The 23715-nt window shown below is 41.1% G+C and overlaps 2 protein-coding genes across 6 annotated transcripts in view; both read right to left on the bottom strand.

The window, feature by feature from the left end:
- Positions 1-9370, bottom strand: part of LOC306936152 (BAR/IMD domain-containing adapter protein 2-like) — an 85219-nt gene extending 75849 nt beyond the window's left edge. For all 5 annotated transcript variants that reach the window (XM_079519625.1, XM_079519623.1, XM_079519624.1 and 2 more), the window contains exon 1: positions 9048-9370. In XM_079519625.1, the coding sequence (XP_079375751.1) occupies positions 9048-9119 (72 nt within the window). In that variant the 5' untranslated portion in view covers positions 9120-9370. The remainder of the gene's footprint in view (positions 1-9047) is intronic.
- Positions 9371-10250: 880 nt separating this feature from the next.
- Positions 10251-20352, bottom strand: LOC306936930 (charged multivesicular body protein 6-like). Its single transcript, XM_079520591.1, has 8 exons — positions 19996-20352; positions 19495-19604; positions 18440-18527; positions 15542-15628; positions 14017-14082; positions 13504-13584; positions 11116-11191; positions 10251-10625 (listed from the first exon to the last, which is right to left on the bottom strand). The coding sequence occupies exons 1-8, from the start codon at positions 20059-20061 to the stop codon at positions 10576-10578; spliced, it is 624 nt and encodes a 207-aa protein (XP_079376717.1). The 5' UTR covers positions 20062-20352; the 3' UTR covers positions 10251-10575.
- Positions 20353-23715: the final 3363 nt, after the last annotated feature.

The raw sequence follows: 23715 nt of genomic DNA, 5'->3' as shown, positions 1-23715 counted from the left end.
CATTTCTGGATGCTCAGTTCACAGCTCTACTCTGGTGATGCAATTTGAGCTTGTTGCAAGAGTGCTTCATGAGAAAGAGAAAACAGATTCTTCTCTCATAACTGTGTAGGTGTCCAACAAATCACGTTTTTTGTGTTTTGTGTTTCCCAATGTCATTAAAGCAAATGAAATGTGTGCACATTGGAGTAATGGTACCGTATTCAGACAGGAGATGCCTTAAAACCTGTTGTTTATTGTTTATACACAATTACACATAGAGTTTCCACTTAAGGAGAAAAACAGAAACTGTTCCGTGACCTGAATACAAACCTATGGCAAGCTTTGTGATGTGTCAGGGAAACTGGCTACTAAGTTGGCCTACACTCAGCTGTTTGTTCAGTTATTGAAGTCACCATGAGGTACGAGTCTAACCCACCGCTAGCAGGGGTCCAATTAGAGACTTGTGTTGTGTGACCCAGCGGACCCCTTAGCAGAACATTACCGCACCGCTGAGTGTGTGTGTTTGACCAAGAGAGAGAGAGGTAGTGAGACTGAAGGAGAAAGAAACAATTGCCATGTATTCATATTTGTATATTGCCAATATGGTACAAAGGGCCAGAAATGCAAATAAGATATTTGACGAGTCCGACTTGATAACCATCCTATCCATAATAATCATCATCCGGATAGAGGTCCAAAGCAAAACCGGGTCACCATTCTCTAGCCTTTTTTCTCAAACAACACTACACAGTACACACCTCCCCCAAGCTGCAGTCAGTCAGCCAGCCTCCTGCTGAACACAGACTGGCAAAATAACTACTGGCCAGAGAGTGACACCCCCAGCCCAGATAGGCTAAATCCAACACCATAGATCGCAGTTACTGTGGCAACCAAGAGACTGGTTTGTAGTACCGCATCTTATATGCATTTGCAAACCTTACCCTCACAGGCAGTCAGTCTTTTTGTCATTGAACACTTGTGTTAATTTAATTAATGTAAAAGTGGAAGTTAAATTACCACTTATTGTATATTATTCTGGCAAATGCAAGTTCCAGGAAGTAATCTTAAGTGTAACTTCATAACGTGTACTGGGAGTTCTTCCAAAGAAGAGATTCAGAGGAGATCAACATGTGTCATGCAATTAGTTTTATAACTCCAGTCAATTAAAAATCATTTAGACTCTGGTTAAATCTGAGGTATTCAGTGGAGACACTGGAGAGACAATTGCTTATTGAAATTCTCTACAGCACCGCCATTGATTAGGACATTGTACACTTTGTACAGTAACTATTAATGGATGCAGTTTTGCAAATGCCTCTCTTTAAAACTTTTAGAGCCATCCACTACAGAAGGTACAGTACAAGGCATTAATAATTACTACTTCAAAACACATTTGAAGTAAATTGTACATTTTGTTACAGCTGAAGCGATCTTAAATTAGAATTTGATAGTTGCAGTGAAGATAGACAGGAAAGAAGGAGGGAGAGAGAGACGGGGAGAGACATGCAGCAAAGGTCGTCAGGCCAGAGCAGCATGCGCCTGGACCGCCAGGCCAGAGGGTGCCCCAGAATTTTCTTTCTGCGTTAGTGTTTAACATTTTGTTTCCAGATAGTGTTCATGTCATCCTGACACATTTCAGTGAGTCAGTTAGTGAATAACTCGATGAGAGGTCATGTGCAATGGCTACTGCAGTATTGCTGCAAATTAATTCCCTCCACTCTTTGCGGAAAATGAAAATGTTGGATTACAGGTAGGTTTACCAGTAATTAGAAAAATCAAAATATCATCATAGCTACTGCAGCAAGGCTGGTTTAGCAGAGTGTTGACTGATGGACTCCTAATTATTTATTTTTTTACAGAGACTGCACGTTTAACCGTCTTTATACACCTCCCCTCTTCTTGATCTATAACTCAGACCTGGTATCTCCCAATATGGGAGAACTCAGTCGGGTGAGCTCATCTGCAGTCCACAAGGGAGTTGATTTTGGCACTAGTGCAACAAATAGCAACATGCCAATTGTATTCTTCAACTTCAAATCCCATGGACTTCAAATCCCATGAACTTGGTTTACTGCAATTTTTTTACTGCCGGGAGAAATGTCCTCATCAAAGGGAATGAGGGAGTGAGTGATGCATGTTTAAACGGTAAAAATGGTAAATGGTGCATTTATATAGCGCCTTTATCCAAGGCGCTTTACATAGATTGTGCATTACATTCACACACACACATTCATACACCGATTGTGGCGGAAGCCATGCAAGGTACCAACCAGCACATCGGGAGCAATTTGGGGTTCAGTGTCTTGCCCAAGGACACTTCGACATGTAGACAGGAGGAGCCGGGATTCGAACCGCCGACCCATGGATCATTGGACGACCTGCTCTACCTCCTGAGCCACAGCCGCCCACGTTTAAGTTTAAATTCTAGCAATAATGGCTTTGACTGCATGGTGTTGGGTTGAGGGGATCAGTGTGGGTCGCTGCTCAGTTGGCCTGGTGCTGGTGGGTGTGTGCAAGCCATGGCCGGTGCACAGTCGGCCAGTGCTACTGCAGCTGGAGGAGGAAGCTGCCACAGGAATGATTTGCTACCGTCAACTTTAACCCATGACCGAAGAATACCGTCCACTGCCACAACACTCCCCGAATCCTCTACTCTCTGTTCTTTTTTCCCTTATGTCTCTCCCTCTCTATGGATAATTACAGCCTAGGCCGCGATCACAGTAATTATGGAGTATTTCAACAAGGATGTGGAATGTCTCCTAAACTCTCCTTCTCTCCCTACCACCCCCACACAAAAGCATCTTCATGCATCTGAATGCAAAGAATAGCCCTGAATCACTGGACCCAAGTGAGGATATCAGAAAAGTGACTCATCCGAGAACTGTCCTTCTGTGAATGGCACCTAATAAAACGGTATAGTCTCACATTTAAGCCGTTACTTCATTCTCACTACTCTGTTCCAATCTCATCAATCATTGAAAAAAGAACAGTGGAACAAATTAAAAAGCTGAGCTGTGAAAGAAAAGGAGAGAATATCTCAGTCTCTAAACCAATCCGCCCCCAGACACGGAGAGAAGGTGGGCGTATGGAGCACAGCATACTGCTCACTGTGCACTGTGCACAGTGCACGCGCGCACACACAAAAGCCCAGTGAAAGAAATCTTCAGATACACAGGCAGTGGATGTTAGGACGATGTCTCCTGTTAGTCCTGTAAACATAATGCAATCATTCAAAAGGATCGGATTGGAAAAGTTGCTGAAGCTCTTTATTTTAGAGTTGGTGTCCAGGCACTTAAGCCATTAAGCTGTGATCAAATGTAAGCAATGTGAAGGCCAGTGCAATCTGACAATGACAAATGACAAAATAATACAGTTAGTAAGGTGATTCAAAGCATCTTTATTCCAATTGTTGGCAACGACTGCATGGTAGTTCTTAATGCTAGACAAAGGGGAAAATGAGTCACAATGGCCTATATTTCAACAGGGGTTAGCTTTCAGTAAGACGATGGCTATTCGTATTCACTATTAAAGCAACATAGCCTTTTTCATCAACTGCCACATAGAGTCTCCAAGACTCCTCTTCAGCACATGCATGCAGTAGAAAAATACACTAGAAAACCACCTGTTAACCTTTGGGTGCCAGGGGGTGGACACCAGTTTTGGTCCCGGGTGCCACTTTTCCCATTATAAATAAAAGAAAGAAAATGTAATTCTATAGAGTCCTGACGTCACTCCCCTCTACTGTCAGTAGAGGGCACCAACACACAGGTTCATGTATTTTTTTATTTGTATTGAAATCTCCATAGGGCGATTTTAGGTCGCTTCATATAAGAACTGTGTTTGAAAAATAAACCGATCACCCCGGCCTTTTCACTCATATGGATATGAAGCATCGACTGAAGGTGGAAATGTACAAATATACCCAAAGAGTAACAAAATAAGCGTTAGAAACGAGTCAAACAACCCAGAGACTACATTTCCGGGTATGCGTGTGGCTGCATCTCTCCGTCGCACAACAGAAACTGAATGTCAATTACGTTTATTTTAATTTTATTGATATTTAATGTTTCGTGGTTAGTACGTGTCGAGTCACCACCAGCTGAGCTTATGTCAACGAGGAATCTCAGGAACGCAATGTGTAGACAGCTGGGCGTGACGTATATTAGCAGCGACATTGCATTCATATGTAGTTTCAAGGCTTTTGCGGCGATATTAATTCCATTTACTCCAGAAACTGGCTGTATCAAATATGAATGGACATCATTAACGACGCACAGCCACTCCCCTGACAGAAAGGCCGGGGTGGTCGGTTTATTTTTCAAACACAGTTCTTATATGAAGCGAACTAAAATCGCCCTATGGAGATTTCAATACAAATAAAAAAATACATGAACGTGTGTGTTGGTGCCCTCTACTGAAAGTGACGTCAGACTTCGGTGCTCTATTGTGCATGTAATGTGCATGTCATAACCTGCACACGAGATTAGAGGAATTTTCAAAAACATGGATAAAAAAATAATTTTTTAAAATAAATAAAAATAAAAACGTCTTAACGTCCCTGGCAATCAGTACATAGTGAAAACGGGCTCGTCTTAACGTCCCTGGCACTTAAACTTTAACAACTTTTTCATGAATATTTTGGAAAAGCTGTTTTGGTAAGTGTGAGTAATTATATAGGTCAACACATTTCTGAATGTTAAATCCTACTCATATACAATTGTCAAATGTTCACCTTTTGTTATGATATGCCATTATGCCCAGAATAGGGTTGCTGTGGCTCATGTGGTTAATTTAACTTAAGTGACCACCAGCCATATCAGTCAGGACTTCATATCATAGACCAGTAGATCCAGAGTGTGATGTGTCAAATACTTGATTAACTTAGTTACTATTTGGGAAAGAAGTAGCAGCATGTTGTTGTTTTGTTTGTACCCCAGTTATGTTGACAGACTCGGAGTGTGCTGAATGAGCAGCAGTGTTGTCCTGAGGACTGGCACAGATGGTACACATCCTAAACCTCCCAGGGCAGGGCATATCATCCAAAACCCTCCTAGTGCAAAACGAGACAACACTGGGTACTAAGTACACTTGAACTTTACAGGGTAAGGTACCAGACTGGACACGCGTGCGCACGCACGTACCCACAGCAGGACTTGATGTGACAGCAGCCTTAAGAGGCTTGGCCTGGTCCTGGTAGTGCACTATTGCACATGACCCTGACGTGCAGGAGCTGCCTGCCGGTGACACAGACAGCTGGTGGAGATCACTGTTAACACTGTGACACACAATGCATGTGCATGACACGGTGTGTCAGACGGAAAGATCTTCCTCAGCTGGTCAGCACATGCACGGATGACTAGGTCCTTATCGACATGTCTGGAAAATGCCTCCCTGTCTACATGACTGAGGGACAGTTGAAGTGAATCACAGATGGATCATGCTTGGTTGCTAAGGTTCACTGGATTGTTGCCTTTCGATTGGCATCGACACGTCGAGGAGTGCCTTTAGACTTTACCAAACCAACAATGGGATTCCAACTCACACCCTGTCCTCACTGTGCTTACAAACCCTGCCCTGTTGAACACACACACACCTACACACACCTTTCCTCCCCCTGTGATCACTCAGCATCTGTACAGTACAACCCTCCTACTGTCTCCACCAACTGTGAATCAGGCCCAGTGCCACAGCGGTGCCAGTGTGGGCCTAGCACCCTCAGGCCCAGTGCCACAGGGGTGCCAGTGTGGGCCTAGCACCCTCAGTTGCAAATTCTTCCCTTTCAGTTAAAGTTTTATGTACATATAGTTTTTTTTACTAAATAAAAATGATGTGTGCCCCCACGACATTTTCAACTGCCCCCTCAGTCATTTCATCCTAGAGCCAAGCCTGCTGTGAATAGAGCCTGGCTGATGCCAGATTTGTGGGTCTGAAGCAGAATTTGAAGAGACCACCGATTATCAATGTTTTGACCGATAGTCGAAAAGTGCAAAATCACTTCCAATTCTAGATCTACAAGCTCAGAATGCATTGCAACATGTTGTGAGCTTGTAGATTGGCTATTTTGGAAATACCTTAGTTTGTGCCTAAAATAGCGACACCAAGCCTAATATGGTTAAAATTCAGGACAAATTGGCTGCATGATTGAATACTGATATTGTTTAGAAAAAGCAAATATCGGCTAAGCCTAATATAGTTAGTTCTCTACCCCACTATTCCTCAAGTGAACAGACAAGACAGATGATCACGCAAGCAGTCAAGCACACACAATGGAATGCTATCTACAGTACTATAACCTGCCACCATGGGGATTCAAATACTCAGCTCTGCAAGGATTTGGACAGATGTTTTTGTTCCTACTCTGGCATGAAACGATGGACAGATTTAGGTTACAATCAATGATAAATCAAAGCAATGACTCGTCGTGAGCCTAATTTATACTAATGTGTTATTTTCATCTTAGCGCCACAGCCGTGTAACAAAGAGCCATAAGAGGTGAACAAGCCTCAAAAATCACAAACATGACAGACTACATGGCTATCAGGAAGCAGGCAGCAGTAGATAGTATTGACTGCAAAGGTTATTAAACAACAAGTAAACAAGTTCTCCCAGATCCTGAAACTGAAGGTACACATGATCTCATGATTTACTTACAAAAAGGTTGTTTGTTCTCCCTACCAATATTGCGTCATATCAGATTAGGAAGAAACAACAAGCATGATGAATGAATCATAGTTGGCTTGACAACGCAGCGGCAGACCTTTGTCCATTTGGATTTATTTAGACAACCAATTGTACTCCAGTCCATACTGGCTCTGTGTAATCTAGAGCCAAACATACATCATAGCAGCTGATATGCCAAAAGGCTGGGAAGAGAATTGTGTGATTTAAAAAAAAAGTGTGATTACTGAATAGAATCTGTCTAAATGCGTCTGGTCCTTTTAACGGGTCCATTTGAGATATTCATTAATACCCACCCCCAAATTAAAGTGGACAGTGTGGTCTTAACCCCAGATTGATAAAATAATAGCAGTATATGGAGCCAAAAACTCAAACAACTTGTCACTGGAGAGTATTTAATCAAATAAAATACACTGTCCATTACCAGTCCTGTGAAAGACTATAGCCTATATACAATCGACATTATTATTTAATATATGCGTCTTGGGGTCTTAACAAATGAACCCCTTCCCTTCCTAATGCAAAGCTACAGGGCTGGGTAGAACTGAGAAACGATGTGCTCTGTGCTGTCAGGCCGTATGCCAGATCCCTGGTTTGGCAGTGATGCCGTCTCTCTCGTCTCCACATCACTACCCACCAGTGGACTGAGGTGTCAACAGGTCTGAGTAGAGATTCTCAGTAGCCAACAACCACTGCTGGGGTGAGAATCCACACAGACACAATGCAGGTTTCAAATGGTGCGATGCAGTGCGCACATGTGCAATTTACCTTCACTAATTCACATCGACACACTGATGCTGGAGGCAATGCACCAACCTGCTCATTGGTAGCAGTTATGGATTCAGTGTCTTTGCTCAAGGACACTTCAACACAAAGCCAGGAGCCGGGATTCGTACCTATTCAAAGATGGCAACTTGCATTGCCTGAAGAAAAAAGGGAATGTCCGCACACGATAGACTGCTAATTTAACCAAACAACATTTCGCCCATGCAGGGCTTCATCAAGTTCATGAAACTCTACCGCTTGAGTCAGTGCCACCTCCGGTTCTACCGAAGGATCACATGTCCAACGTAGCCTATACAGACCATCAGAATAGGTAGAATGCATAGAGTATTGGATAAGATCTGGCTTTGTAAACAATTTAGCACAGATAGTCCCCTTCCCCTGGTGGCTCTAAAAGAAGCACTAGTCAGTAGTCACTCATCCTTGACAACTCTCTGCTCATCTGACCTCCTTTCTGATAGATGGCCATATTCCCTATAGAGAATTGAGCAGCTCCCCTCATCCTATTTTTGGAGTATGGCCTTCTTTAAAGAGGAAATAGTGGTGGTTTAGGGTAACAGTCAGACCGGTGACCACCAGGGCAGTGGGGACATTTTTTTCGCTAAAGAATCCCAGTGCCAACACAGGTGTGGCACCCTCAGTCATGTCAACATTTTGTTGGCATCGACCGTGCTTTTCAGTCTGGAACATGGCAACAGAGTGTTGGAAACAAATGGTTCAATTTTGAAAGGAAAGTAACTTCCTACTGTAGCTAATCCATCCAGGTGTCTAATGTAGACCCAAGTTGAACTTTTTGTCCATCAATTTCAATGTAACTTAAAAATCACAAATCTTGTTATAATTATCAAATCTATACTAATACAGTATGCACAGGGGGCTGTCACATTTGGAGTCATTCCTGTGCGTTAACATGTTCTATTAGACTTTCAAACACTATTAATCGTGACTGGACAGGTATAGAAAATGAGAGCATAAGTCAGAGAGGGAGGGAGGGGGGGAGCGAGAGAAATATTTTTGCAGAACAGGTTTGGATGTTGAAATCCCTATAGGGTAAATGTTTGGCTACCTGTTGCAACACAGCTGACCTGCCCACCCAAAACTAACTCCTGGAATCCCTCTACTCCAGCAAATGTAGTTTGTTCAAACATCATGTAAAAGCACTAGACAAATAAAATGGTGATAGGTACATCACAGCAAGTCAGCAATACACTGAAAGCTCAATGGTTAATAAATAAGCTAGTGTGTGTGTGTGTGAGAGAGAGAGAGAGATTTAAATTCTAGAAAGATCAAGGCATTTTGGCAAACAACTATATGAGCAAAACTTAAATGCATTTGGATTTGTTGTGGCACTGACAGAGTAATTAAAGGATTGATAACTTAACTGATCTGATCAGGTAGATAGCTGCCCCTCGTTCGGTATACTCTGATACCTCTGGCTCTATCGTAAAATGATCATGAGGCGAAATGCGCTGATGATCGAAGAATGGCTGAGCAAATTTATATTTGACACATTGGCATAGTATCGATGGCCTGGTCTTGAATCAATACAATGTAACTGTATGTATCGCGAAGGTGAAAACTTTATTAATTAGTTGAACAACACTTACCTTGTAGACATTCTCTGTTACGCGGTGGACCTCGTCGGTGCGAGACATCTTGAAATCTTCAGCCAAGACCATAAACAGTATTATCCTTGATAGAAAAAAAGGTATCCACGTAAAATGCAAAATATATACACGTAAATAAACTGGCTCGATCGCACAGCTAACAGAAAAGCTAACTCGCGTACACTAGTATGAAAGAATAAAACGCTGGCTGCGCTTTCTAAAGCACCCTGCACTCCAACTCAACGCAGCCTCTACTCTAGTAGCTACTACTGAACGTGGAGCGTCGCTGTGTCTTGTCAGAGGTAGAGATTTGATGCGCCGCCTCGCTAGGTGCCTGAATGAATCACTGCCTTCCCATTGTTTATTTATTATGCAAAAGTCATACTTATTGGTAGAATGGATCAATGAATGATTGAACCAACCCTCGAAAAACAAGTTTTATCAAGCAACAAAAAACGAATTTAAAAAACCTATGCAGATTGCAGTTAGCCGCCTAATCATGAAACACATACAGTACCCTGTAGCAGCACTGCACGCACCCCCCAACTGAAGTTCCATAAAGTCTCTCTCTCTCTGGATGGATGGATGGATGGATGGATATATATATAATGTGTGTCAGGTGAAAAAGGGCTTGTGCATGTGCTGTTTTCTAATCAAGTGTGTAATAAAAGATAAATATGCTTCCATCATGATTAAATCATTTGAGCCAACAAAAAAATGTATCTTAACTGCCAAGTCAATATTAATAGGTATAATTGTTTTATGTGAGCTCAGTTCCACTCTCAATTGTTTTCAGTAGCACGAAAAGTATACTTTATATATTTTTCTCACAGTGGATAATTAGGGTTAGGAAGGACCGGGTTGTAGTTTGACGTACACCCTAATTAGATTCTTGAGAGCCCCATTAAGATTGTAAACAGTGTATTGGCAGCTGAAGATAAGATTTGTTAGGGTTTCCCACATATCTACAAGTGGCTTTTACATTCTGCCAATAATGCCACACATCACTGGGTGTGAATGTTGACCTGTTTTAGTTCCAACAAAACATAAAACCTTGGAGAGTGGTGCCCCCCTCTGGTCAATGCATGCAAATTCTCCATTCTAACTGTAGGTTGAGCTATAATTTAGATAAATTGAGATAATTCTAACAAAAAGATAAAATATTATAATTTTTTACAAAAATCAACAACAAAACCATCAAAATGTTGTTTGCCACACTTGACTTTAATATGTAAAACATCTAAAAGTACTCCCATCATTCTAATAAATACTTACAATGCAACTCATACAAAGAACAAAATAAACTTATTTGCAATATGTAGTTCATTATTTGTTATAAAATAAAAGTAAGATACAAGAGCACAGCTAGTGTGCTAGTCTTCTGTAATAAGTGAAGGACCATTGTGTATCCTCTCAAAAACACACAGCTTCCTTTCCTCGAAGATGAAATACTGTAAGTAAGAGAATCAATGAGACAACAGCATGTCTGCTCCATGCATTCTAGGAGTCAAAGACCAAATCCAGTGTGCTACGCAGTCAGCATCTCTCTGTCCAACTTGTTCTTGGCTTGTTTCCTCTCTAGAAAACAGAATCAAAGACAAACAAATGGTCATCCTCACAGTATATACTGTAGGGGTGTGGGATCCTTTTTTTTAATAAGTGCAGGTGATTGTATGACGGCATAGAACTAGGAATGCACCGATGTATCGGCCACATATCGGTATCGGCCGATATTTGCCGGTATCGGACAATTTTGGTATCTGCAAATAAAACTGACAGTAGCAGATATTTATCTGTTGTTGATAAGCATACATTTTGCGTTGGCTAATGGCTATGTTGGTTATCTGCAGCCTACCAAGCTGTATAATCTAAACAGTGAACATTTATTTATTTGATTGAAGATGGATTTGTTTCCCTGGCACAAAAAGGGGGAAATAAAAAACAACAAAAACTAAATAAACATATTCAGTATCGGCCTAACTTGTTATTTTAAACATCGGTATCAGCCAAGAAATGTCATATCGGTGCATCCCTACATATAAGAAAGTGACGAACAGCTAATACCAACCTGGCTTAGGTTTAGCTGCATCTTGGACCTCTGGCAGTGGTTCAGTAGGGACATCTGGAAGTGTTACATCTTCTCCCTGTAACAGTAACACAGACAATAGATAATAATAAAATCTGTCTGTATCACTTATCTGTTGGCGCCAATATTACCATAAATATGCTGGTGTACTACCAAGTTCTGGTAACGTTATGGTAACCTTTTTTTTATAATATTTGTATTGTTATTTATTTACTTTTTTTAAAAAAGACAAAAAATTACATTGAAGTAGGGAGTGCTGCACTAGGTTAAGAACAATGGGCCTCATGCGCCAACCGTTCTTAAGAAGTTCTTAAGAGGAAATTTGTTCTTAGACCCACTTAGGAGGTTTTTAAGAAGGTTTTGGGATCCCTCAATGTTTTCTTAGCTGTGATTTGTTCGTAGGTAAGAACAGAATCTACGCACACTGTGGGGCACTCTTAGGGTGCCTTTTTCGTTCTTAAGTGCAATCTGAAAATATCAAGGGAAAACAGCGCCATCTGCATGATGCTCAAAGTTTGGTCTGAGGACCTCAAGGGGTCCTTTAGGAAGTTCCAGGCAGTCCACAGCAAAATATGGAATATTATACCACTTTAATCCCATTTTATACTTTGAAAATAGCCAATATACAAGCTCACAAACGCGTCCCATTACTGCCCATTTTGTGCTTGTAGATCGGCTATTTTCAAAACATTTTGATAAATCTTCAAAACATTACCCTAGCAGAAAATATTTTCATATGGGGGTCTTCAGAATGCATGTCAATTTGGGGGGACCTTGACATGAAAATGTTTGAGAACCACTGGTTTAGAGTTCACAACCCAACCCAAACAAACGCACCATACCCACCACATAACACCCCCCCCCCCCCCCCCCGCCATCACCCCCCCCCCCCCAGTTGACTATTGTGAGATAAATAATAAAATACATTCATGAATATTGAAAATATTAAAATATTGAAATATTGAAAATGTGAACATTTCTGTTCACTTCAGTACCTCCACAGTATTATTGATTTTTAATGTTTGGAGTCTGGTGTTCCACCATATTTAGACTTTAGTTTAGGTATTCTTGACTTCACTCAACTTTATTTCTATGTGTGAGGTCCTGTGAGCTGCAATCACACACAGGTGTGACTGCAGGCAAGGTCATGGAGTCATGCAAAACTACACCCACCTGGGTGAACACAGGTAGGAAAGTGAATTCCCAATGCCTTATATGGGATTGGTGGGGCGGTTCCCTATGGTAATTAGGATGCTAATTAGGATATGTGGGGCGTCTACCTATGATAATTTGAATGAACTGGCACACCCCTTCAAGTTACGAGGATTTGGATTCATCATCATAAGAACATGCTTACGAACAATTCTGCCTACTTAAGAACGTTTCATGAATCTGACTGGACTTCTCTTAGGAATTCACTTAGGAAGAAATGTAAGAGGAAAAGTTAGGAACTTATTGGCGCATGAGGCCCAATAGTGTTAGCACTGCAAGTAAAAAACAAAAAGAAAAGAAAGCAACTTGAGCAAGTAAAGTAGTAAAGTAAGAATAAAAACAATGTGTTTCCAGCTTACTTATAATGGAGGTCTGTGTGGCAGCTGAAAGGACACCCTCTTATTTATTATTATAAAATAAAAATCCTTTTAAAATCATGGTGCCACATTGGAATCGGAGAGGATTCATTAGGGTAGGTGACATACCCTGTGAATCGGAGAGGATTCATTAGGGTAGGTGACATACCCTGTCACTTCACTCCTGGTCAAAACGCGCCAGTGAATCCATAATTTAATAAAGGATTTTTATTGTATAATAATCAAGAGTGCCTCGAATGTTTTTTTGATTGCCATCCAATACCATGCACTTCCATTATAAATAAGCTCGAAAGTCACTGATTGTTATTCTCATACAATTTACATTATCTGTGGAACCGGGTGAGGGTAGTGGACTTATTTCTAGATGGTTGTCAGTTCGAATCCCTGGACAACCCCTCCCAGTAAGGTGCTCTTTAATGTACACCATCAAATGTAACATCATCTCCATATATTTGTTTTAGGGTTAATGTTCCATTAGGAGCTATGCTGAAAGGTGACACTAGGAACACAGTGAAACACCGAACCATAGTATAGACCTGAGCCAAGTCTTCTGAGGAGGAACTCTGAAGCCTGTCCTGGACGGGAGTCTCCACCTAATCACCTAAGTGCTCTTGTGGATGAACTCAGGTAAAAATGTGTGGTTGTGGGCACTCATCCTGGGTGATAGCATGTCAATGAATGAATGTGAAGCTACGTTGTTTATAAGAGCACACAGTAAATGCTCAGTCAAATTTACCTTGCCCTCGATACATTAAGGCAGCAAAAGCATATGGACACCAACCTGAGTGATAGCTTCCAGCTCTGCTAGAACAGCATCGTCATCTTCCTGTGTTAAAGACCCAGCCAGCATCTCGTCGATTTGCTGTCACAACAAAGTAATTGTGTATTAGATGTGCATGACGGCACAGTAGAATTCTTTGCTGACCAACCAAGTTAAAGTATAATTTCCCTTTATGTCCAATTTCTGGTTTTATTACAGACTAAATGCATTTTTTTTAATTGGTCAGTCTGTCGAAGATTGCGGAGAAATGTCTCCATAAGATTTAATATAATAAAACTGCATCCTCCCAACATCTGAATTAAAATTAAACAAAATGGCGGTCCCATCACACAGCAATTCATGAAGTAGGAATTCAGTTTTTAGTTTTAATGACTACATCTTAGGTGGCAGAACTTGAGCCTGGCAATTTGGCTGATTCCAGGATCACTAGACAAAATTATACAGGAAGCAACAGCTCAGTGTGCTAGTGCCTGACATCAATTATGTGGTGGGCAATGAGAAAATTAGTTTTACCCTCTGATACTCAATAGCTTCCTGTGTCTCATCCATGATTCTCTCCACATCTTCAATGGACATGACCTGCACGAACAAGACAAGGATCGTCAGGAACCGGGTGTTTTTGGACCCATATGCAGGAACTCAGAACTCTATCGTTCAGTCTCTATCCTTCTTTATACTCACTGGGCAAACACACTGGGCATAGTCACAGCAGGGCACACTGGACCGGACAGGGCACACAATCGTGACAAGGATACTCAATTTATAATTTAGGCATTTAGCAGACGCTCTTATCAAGAGAGCGGACTGGAGTAAATGGAATGAACTCTAGTCAACCAATTATAGTGTAAATGGTCAAGTAAATATAGTGTGAAGAACGATATTTAAAAGCTACAAAGTAACTAGCATTTCAGGTGAAGATCAAACCCAGCTTCTCACACTAAACAAAATGCGATCTAAATAACATTATAAACATTGTGGTCAAGCAAATAGTATATGGCTATTTAAATAAAAGCATATTTTAACAAATGACAATTTATTTTCCTTGGTTGACTTGTGAGGTGAGAGAATGTTCTGAGCAAGATGTGAACACGGTTTCCAAGGATATGGTGCAGCCACACTGCTGTAGTCAAGGATTTGCCTCTTAATCCTTTAATCCTCAAACAATATGCACAGGCTAAGCTAACTAAAAACTCACAATCACCCACCAGAGATCACACATGCTTGTAGCAAAGTTGATATTGAAATAATGTGTGTATGGTTGTGTATGGTACTACTGACTGACTGACAACAGCTTAAAGGTTGAATTATCACATGAAAGGGTAAGGTAAGGTGGTTGCACATTGGTATGTGTTTTCGCAAAAAGGTCACGCAAAACATCCTTGCACATTGAATGCGATGCATATTATTTATATTCATGCAATGTTTTCAAAGAACAAAATGGAGTGGAGCAGTAGCAGTGAAGATGATCCCCTGATCCGATCATAATTTTTGAAAAAGTGTAATGTACAACACAGTTTTATATAAGAGCTTATAGTGTGGGTCCCTGCCTGCTTCACTAGAAGTTGATTAGATGCGATGTCACCGTGTTTTTCTATATCTCTCTCTTGGTTTCTCTCGCTGTGTGTGTATGTGTGTGTGTGTGTGTGTGTATGTGTGTGTGTGTGTGTGCGCGCTGCTGCCTATTTTCACACCCACGCGGGCAGACGCGTGCAAGACTCCGTGTCTTTGAAATCTGCAATGCATGTTGCTTTTCGTAAAGTACTTTGTGCTCTTCAACGAGCATGTTGGCAGAAACAAAACAAAAACAAGTATGGTGGCTCTAGGACACAGCCTAGTAGAGCCTACCGAACTCGACCCCGGTGAGAAAAAGCTTTATATGGATCAAGTATTCGGTGGTAGTGTGCAAACGTGATTGACATAAACTGAGGTCGATTTTCTTTTTTACATGCTCTGAAAACGTCCAGTGTGCAAAGACCTTTAGGGTCACATTTCCAAATGATTAAAACAGGCAAATACACATAGTAAAGGAATATATTACCTCATGCATGCTCTTGAGACAATCGTTGCCGACCTTCAGCCCCTCAATTACTTTCATCTCAATCTGGATGAACTCAATGTCTTGAACCTGTTGAGAAATGTTTGCATTTTTAAATACATGGACCATAGCATACCAAAAATAGGCAAACAAACGAAATAAACAAGCAGAGCAGAGATTTGGTGTATATGGAAAAACACCGCTGGGAGGGACCCTGGTCAACAAAGTATAGAGCTTAAAGTAACCAACCCATTTAGGACTGAGGCCGATTCTAAAAACACCTTCTAAATTCTTCTAAAAAATATATATATATTTTGCTATATACTGAACATAGCAACAACTAGCCCAAAAGGGGTTACCGTCCTGAGAGGTATAGTAACAAAAGGGGGTTCCCGTCCTTATTAATATGTTAATGGTTTAACATATTATATTAAAACAACAAACACCTGCCACACTAGAGGTTCAGACTTTAAAATAGAAAGGAGGTCGCACAGCTCGTGGTCACAATGCCAACAAGACTTTTTATTGTTACCAACGTTTTGACAAACAAGTTGCCTTCTTCAGGATATGATATGCAAGTGGATGGAGCTCGCGAGATCTCGCGATAGTCGAGACTTCACGCTTTACGGCTGGAACACAGCAACGGGGTTACTATGCAGTAAAGTGTCATGCGACACATACTGTTGACATTATTAAGAGAGGATTTATACCAAAAAAATGATTTTCGAACGATGGAATTAGGACTAAAACCCAGCACCCCATTCAGGGCTTATGGTGGGGTAGGGGAAATAGCCAATAATGCATTTTTGCACAAAATGACACCTGGACCACTTTGGTGTGGACCTAACAACTGCAAGGCACGGTAAGAAAGCCTTCTAGCATGGAATTCTCCTTTAAAACTGGAGAGATGGGGAGACCCCTGTTACTCAACACTCTAGACTCAGTTTAGAGACTCTAGCAATGTTTGCTGTCAGAATATAGAGCTATTTAACAGTTAGTTACTATAACAAAAAAACAGTTACTATAACAAAAGATCAACAACTCACAGCACCTTTAACTACACAATCATTAACATGAATGTCCCAATCAAAAGAACAAAATAAAAACTGAAAGTAATATGTAAATAGAAATACATGTAAATGCTGATGAATAAAATATGTAATACCTCAACTTTCACTCAGGTTAGTGAGACTATTTGGTTTACTTGAAATGCCCATGCATCTACATGTTTATGATAATTATTGCATATTAATGGGGTCAGATAGCCTAGGCTGATTTCTGGCACTGCAGTCTGGAGTTCCGCGAAATGTCCAAGCTAAGGTAGGAGTGACCAGTGTTGGGTGTAACGGCGCTATTTATAACGCCGTTATGTAACGAAACTACTTGTATTGGGAGTAACCTAACGAGTTAGTTTGCAAATAGAGTAATCAGTTACCTAGTTACCTTTTACAAAAACAATGCTGTTACTAGTTACTTTTAAGACCTATATATATATATATATTTATTTATTTTCTGTTGCCACAAAGGAAAAATAATCCATCTGACACATGTTGTGCTGTTTCCTGAATGATTGAGTTCTCTGAGACTCTCTCTGTGTCACAGAGAAGCGACAGGCTGCTGCGAGCATGCACCGTGTCCCAATTGTTACACGGACATCAGTGACCAATTATGCTTTGCAGTCTGTGGTGATTGCGTAATGATTCTAATGTAGCCTACAGGAACAGGATTCAATATTTCACCACTTTTGGTGTGTCACAGCTCACACAGACACATGGCTCTTGTTTACATTCTGTTGTTCACACTATTTTTGAATTTATTGGGGAAAGGAGGAGATCGACATCAATGCAAGTTCCACAACACTGGTAGGCTGCAGTTGTCATTTTTTCTCTCGAGGTGCATGGGTTTTAATGGTCGGTAATGTAAAAATAACGCAAAAATAATCTAACGAGTTACTTTTCTCAGAAGGTAATTTGTAACGTAACAGGATTATTTTTATAGGCAGTAATCCAGTAACATAACGTTACTTTAGACAGTAACGATGCCCAACACTGTGAGTGACACCCCCGTAAATAAGTGAGTTGTAGTCTTTAGTGGACTCCGCTGCTCTAGGTGGCTCATAGGCCCTTTTGGAACGCTCGGTTACGGAGAGCCGCGCCGCCGCTTCGGTGTTGGTGAGATGTTTCAAAGATGCAGGAGACAACGGAAACATGTGCGAAACGGCATTAACCGCCGATGCCGTTAAGTATTTGAATCTTTTTATTTTTATTTTGCTTCGCTGAACTTCTCTCTCCTCTCTCTTCCTTGACTTCCTTATTGACTTCCCCTTGTACCACCTCCCGTACCAGGGCAGGGTGGTAGGTGCGAGGCAATAACGTAGGGACGCGCAGCTAGCCAGTCGCCGCTCGGGAGGCGGTACAAGGGGAAGTCAAGGAAGAGAGAGGAGAGAGAAGTTCAGCGAAGAAAAAAAATAAAAAATAAAAAGATTAAAAATACTTAACGGCATCGGCGGTTAATGCCGTTTTGCACACGTTTCCTATAGCTGTGTTATGCATCTTTGAAACGTCTCACCAACACTCAAGCGGCGGCACGGCTCTCTGTGAACAGAGAGTGGGTAAATCTGCATCCTATGGAGAGTAGAATAAGTGATCAGGGAGCCTAGGGTACCGACGTCCAAACTTCAGAAAAGGTAACCGAGGGTCCCGAAAGGGGCTAGGAGCTCAAAGTCAGCTGTGCCCAGCAGGAGAGCTCATATTTCTATATTTTATGTAAGAAATCGGCACATTCACTGCTGGCATCTCTTTTATACTTTGGCAAGTATAGCTCAACAACAGATTTTCAACTGAAAAACGTGATGCAACGTTACTTTATTTTCCTTGAGCAATACAGCCGCCTACTGCCTACCATGTGCTCTAGATTTGAAATCTGATTTTCAGTCTTGTCTAGCAGCTTATCCTGGTATCGCCTCTTCTTAAGAAGTAGCAGTGCCTTCCTGTAGGGACGAATAACATTGGAAAAAAAACATGATTATGAAGCTAGCTCTAGAATGGCTGTAGACCTAGAATGTCTGATCATTCATATACTTTGTAAATTCTGTATCACGGCATAGATCACTTGCACCCTAGAAATGAAAGATGCACAAACGGAGCATTTATCACATTTATGCCGCCGTTCTCCTGCAACCACAAGTATACGACACTGATCTATGGCTCTATGTGGATCTATGTGGAATACTGTGCCAACTGTATGTAAAATGTAACAGAGACATTCTAGGGCTAGAATGGCTGGTATTACATACATGGCAGGACATATACTAGCCGCAATTTGCAACTCTAGATTTTTTTTGAAATTCTGTGCAAGTGATTATTTTTCTAAGTGTTTGGAAGTTTGAAAGCTCGTCGTAAGTCACTGAACGGCCCTGCATGCCATCTGTTTCGCATTTGCACATAATGCAGGAGGCAGCAGCGCGACCCCTTAATGAAAACGAGCGCATCCAAACTCCAACACTTAGAAAAAGAACCACTTGCACAGAATTTCTTGACAGAAAGTAGCTCATAACATGTCTATGGGGGATTTTTATGAAAAACAAGCTCGGCAGATTGAAAGAGGATAATTCAAGCTTGGGCTACAGCTGCAATGTTGGTGAGTTTAATGTCGTTTAAGACAAGCAGATCGCAAGCGCAAATTGGATGAGTGGGGAGTCAATGGAGGGTATTGCAACTCTAGATTCATCACATTTATAAAAAAAATCTAGAGTTGCAAATTGCGGCTAGACATATACCACATGATACAATTAGAGACCACTGTGCTGTTCCAGCTAAGTCACTCGCACATCTGGAGTTTTTACTGTACAGTGCATTTGAGAAGTTCTTTATGTAAATTAATAGTTGAATAACCACTGCCAGACAATTCAAAGTCATTGAAGTCTTTAAAAAAAAGACACATGATATGATACTTACTCTTTTCTCCCATCCTTCAGCAGCTGTCTGGCAAGAAGCCTCTCTTTCTCCTGCTGCAGGGTGATTCTCTTCTGGTACTGCTTGAGCTTATCTCTCTGCTGTTTCAGTTGCTAGAAAAACACAGACAACTGCAGGTCTACAGGAATAGCATGCAGGCTGGCATATACTAGTTCAAGTTCAACAAACAAGGTGTGGTGTGAATGTCTGCCATGTTTTTGCTAAATGCAGAGTTTTGCAGTTGAACTCAGAAATTGACTGATATTGTCATCCATAGCATGGTTGCTGAAAAAATGTTATAGCTCTCCAATCCATGCTAACTTCACATCTCAACTGTTGTGTTATTGACAACTCAGTCCGTCTATATCTAAATCCAGTGTAAATTCAACGTGAGTTAATTTACCTACACTGTGTAGGTAAATTAACTCACGTTGAACTTAATCCATCAGCTAGCCTGTCTGTCATCGGCTTTTACTGTAAGTAAACGGACAAGCCTTTACTCACCAGGACAGCTTTGTCTTGCTCCGTTATCCGAGAAGGGCGACTCTTTCTCCCAAAAACGTTTCCCATTGTTCAGCCACATCCCTCCCCGCTAGACAACCCTGCACTAATGAGCTAACTTATTACTTACTAATACTTATTGATTGTAGCTAAACATCTACTGTAAGCCATGTGACAAGACAACCGTTCTATATCCATGGTGAGGGTGATAACAGGCGGAGGCTAGGCTGCTAGCTACGGCCAGCCCACTCTCGGTCTTTGCTATGGAAACTGGGGAAGGACAATCTAGCGCTCCAATCTAGACCGATCTAAACTGGGATCTAGTCGTTTTGCAGGTCACCTATCCGGTGTGGGTCTAGAGCGGATACGGAAACGGATCCAACCTATTTGCAAGTAGTTTGCAAGTGACCAGTTATGAGCTTATATATATACTCTATGGTTATGAGGGAGGGCTCTAGACCGGATCCCATTGGTTATTTCGGAATGAATAAGACTTTCACCAGGGTAAAAGGTTCTCCCAAAGTAGGAAGACAACGTGATTCGCACAAATGAAAGCTGATAGTGGAGCAGATTAAGTCAATATATCATAAGAATCGTTCACTTGATCATACAAGCACCAAAATTGGCACACAAGTGCTTCGGAACCTACTCTCTCAGAAAAGTACGTTGTCCACTTGAAAAAACAAAATGGACACCATTTTTCAAGATGGCCGCCATTTGAGGTGGTTTTAAACAGTGTTTGAGCTATATTGAGCTTTAAAATCCTATTTTGATGGCCTATACATCAAAATATATGTTTCTGAGTATGAGAAATCCAATTCTGAATTTAGAACATCAAAATTATTATATTATGATGATACAATGGGAATTAAACGATAAGGTGGGGCAGATTAAGTCCATATTCCATTATAAACCTTCACTTGGTGGTACAAGCACCATATTTGGCACAAATGATGTCCAGGATGTACTTTCTAAGAAAAGTACATTATACAGCTGAAAATCCAAGATGGCTGCCAGTTTTCAAGATGGCCACCTCGTCAAATGAACAAGTAAAACTTTAATGAACAGAAATGTGTGATCCACACATTGATCCAAACATCAAAATGAATGTATTCTGACTGTAAGAACTGTAAGAATGGTGTCAATTTAATTCCAATATGGCCGCCAGTTTTCAAGATGGCGGCTATTACGCAACTCAAAATTAGCGTTTTCGGAAGCTGTCTGATCGAAGATATTGTTGAAGGGCAACATCAATGCTGTGATCAAGCTCTATTGGTTTGTAATTTTGTATATAAGAGTGATGTCAAAGCACAACCAGGACACACTGGTGACATCACTGCTGTGAGACTCAGCATGGGGTTCAGTGTCTGCTTGTAGCGTACTAGCTGTAGTTGTGGTTTACTAACTGTTGTAGTGGTGTACTCACTGTAGTTTGTTGTATACTTTAGTGTCCTAAATGCTATCTAATAAGCCCCTGTATATATCTCAACTAGAAGTTTAGTTAGTTGTAGCATTGTAGTTGATAGCTGCACCTGAATTGACAGGATGTGTCAGCGTGGGAGAACTGAGACAAGGGTAACAGGGATTCAGTTACCTGGATGTTGTACAGATCGCACAGGACTTGCAATGGATGAATGGTCGGGCTAGGTGTAGGGCACCAGATGCTTGAACATATTTGTGCTTTGATGTTTTGTATGGTTGGGTGGTAAAAGGATATAGCCCTTGGCCTTTAACCGTATAACACAAGATGTTCTGCTACTAAAACTGATTGGAGGAAGCGTTTCCTCTGTCAAACAGATACGAAAGAGGAGTTGAAGTCTCCCCGTATTTGAGGCAATGCACCTGTTGCCCATCATGTTAGACTCATCCAGATTGGATGATGGAGGTGGCAGTGAGGATACATTGAGGCAAAACAGTACAAAGTATCACCAAAATTGTCGGGCAAATGTTTAGCAACTGAAACTCCAGCGTTCCACGATGATGATGATCCTGGTGAAGGACACGCAAAAATTCAAAGAGTGCAGTGCAGCGGATGTGATCTCCCCCCCATCAAAGCCCTGTATGACGATCGTTGTGTCGGCAAAGCTCGTGGAATTATGAGGGACCCAAGCCATCCCAACCACAGACTGTTTGAGATGCTGCCACATGGAAAACGTTTTCACAGTCTCAAAGCCACTGGAAACAGACAGCTTCTTTCCCCAAACAATCAGATACATGAACAAACTGATAAGAACCAGCTAGGGCGAAAGTTTACCTAACTTTGCTACTACAGGGAAACATGCACATGTGTTACTATTTTTCTAGTATTCTTTATTCTATCCCTTTGTTTGCTGTGCTTGCAGTGTTTTTTGTTGTTTGAATATTATGCTATCTATGCTGCTGCATCGTCTGTAATAGGTTTTACTCGTATGTACCTGTACACAAGATGTAACAATAAAGTCCAACCTTGAACCTTGATCTAGGTTCAAGCATCTGGTGCCCTACACCTAGCACGACCGTTCATCCAGTGCCATTTAAGTCCTGTGCGATCTGTACACCATCCAGGTAACTGAATCCCTGTTACCCTTGTCTCAGCTCTCCCACGCTGGCACATCTTGTCAATTCAGGTGCGGCTATCAACTACAATGCTACAACTAACTAAACTTCTAGTGGAGATATATACAGGGGCTAATTAGCATAGTATACTACAAACTACAATGAGTACACCACTACAACAGTTAGTAAACCACAACTACAGCTATACGCTACAAGCAGACACTGAACCCCATGCTGAGTCTCACAGCAGTGATGTAACCAGTGTGTCCTGGTTGTGCTTTGACATCACTCTTATATACAAAATTACAAACCAATAGAGCTTGATCACAGCATTTCAATGCATGATGTTGCCCTTCAACAATATCTGTGGTCAGACAGCTTCCGAAAACGCAAATTTTGAGTCACGCAATAGCTGCATCTTGCAAACTGGCGGCCATATTGGAACACCATTGAGTTCTTACAGTCAGAATAAATTAATTTTGATGTTTGAATCATTAACACATTTAAATTCTACTTTGAAAACCTTTTTGTTTTGTTTTTTGCATTTGACGAGGCAGCCATCTTGAAAACTGGCAGCCATCTTGGATTATCAGCTGGATAATGTGCTTTTCATAGAAAGTACATCCTGGACATAATGGGCAGTATTATGCGTGTCTTAAGTACCAGGTCTTATTACTTAACTTAAGACCTGGAGCGTGATCAATGCCATTTGGCTATTCTGAGTGGCCAAACAGCATTGACCACGCCTCCAGGTCTTAAGTTAAGTCATAAGACCTGGTACTTAAGACACGCATAATACTGCCCAATGTGTGCCAATTCTGGTGCTTGTACCACCAAGTGAAAGATTCTTATGAAATATTGACTTAATCTGCCCCAGCTTTTCGTTTAATTCCCATTGTATCATCATAATATTCAATAATTTTGATTTGCTAAATGCGGAATTGGATTTCTCATACTCAGAAACATACATTTCGATGTATAGGCCATCACAATAGGATTATTCAATCAAACTATAGTTCAAACACTGTTTAAAACCATTTTGAAAGGCGGCCATCTTGAAAAATTGTGGCCATTTTGTTTTTTCAAGTGGACAACGTACTTTTCTGAGAGAGTAGGTTCTGAAGCACTTGTGTGCCAAATTTGGTGCTTGTATGATCAAGTGAACGATCGTTTCAGTAATCTGCTCCA

This window comes from Electrona antarctica (assembly GCF_951216825.1).
Source record: "Electrona antarctica genome assembly, chromosome: 14".
Classification (NCBI taxonomy): domain Eukaryota; kingdom Metazoa; phylum Chordata; class Actinopteri; order Myctophiformes; family Myctophidae; genus Electrona; species Electrona antarctica.
Note: the sequence above shows the minus strand (reverse complement) of the source record. Positions and strands in the feature narration are given on the sequence as shown.

What these genes read in the sequence shown, in the direction of transcription:
- LOC306936930 (XM_079520591.1), bottom strand. Translation starts at nt 20,061, where the DNA reads ATGGGAAACGTTTTTGGGAGAAAGAGTCGCCCTTCTCGGATAACGGAG. An exon ending in TTTCAAATCTAGAGCACATG is followed by an intron (nt 15,629 to 18,439) that starts GTAGGCAGTAGG and finishes ATTTCTCAACAG; the next exon opens with GTTCAAGACATTGAGTTCAT. An exon ending in TGCAGCTAAACCTAAGCCAG is followed by an intron (nt 10,626 to 11,115) that starts GTTGGTATTAGC and finishes TCTGTTTTCTAG; the next exon opens with AGAGGAAACAAGCCAAGAAC.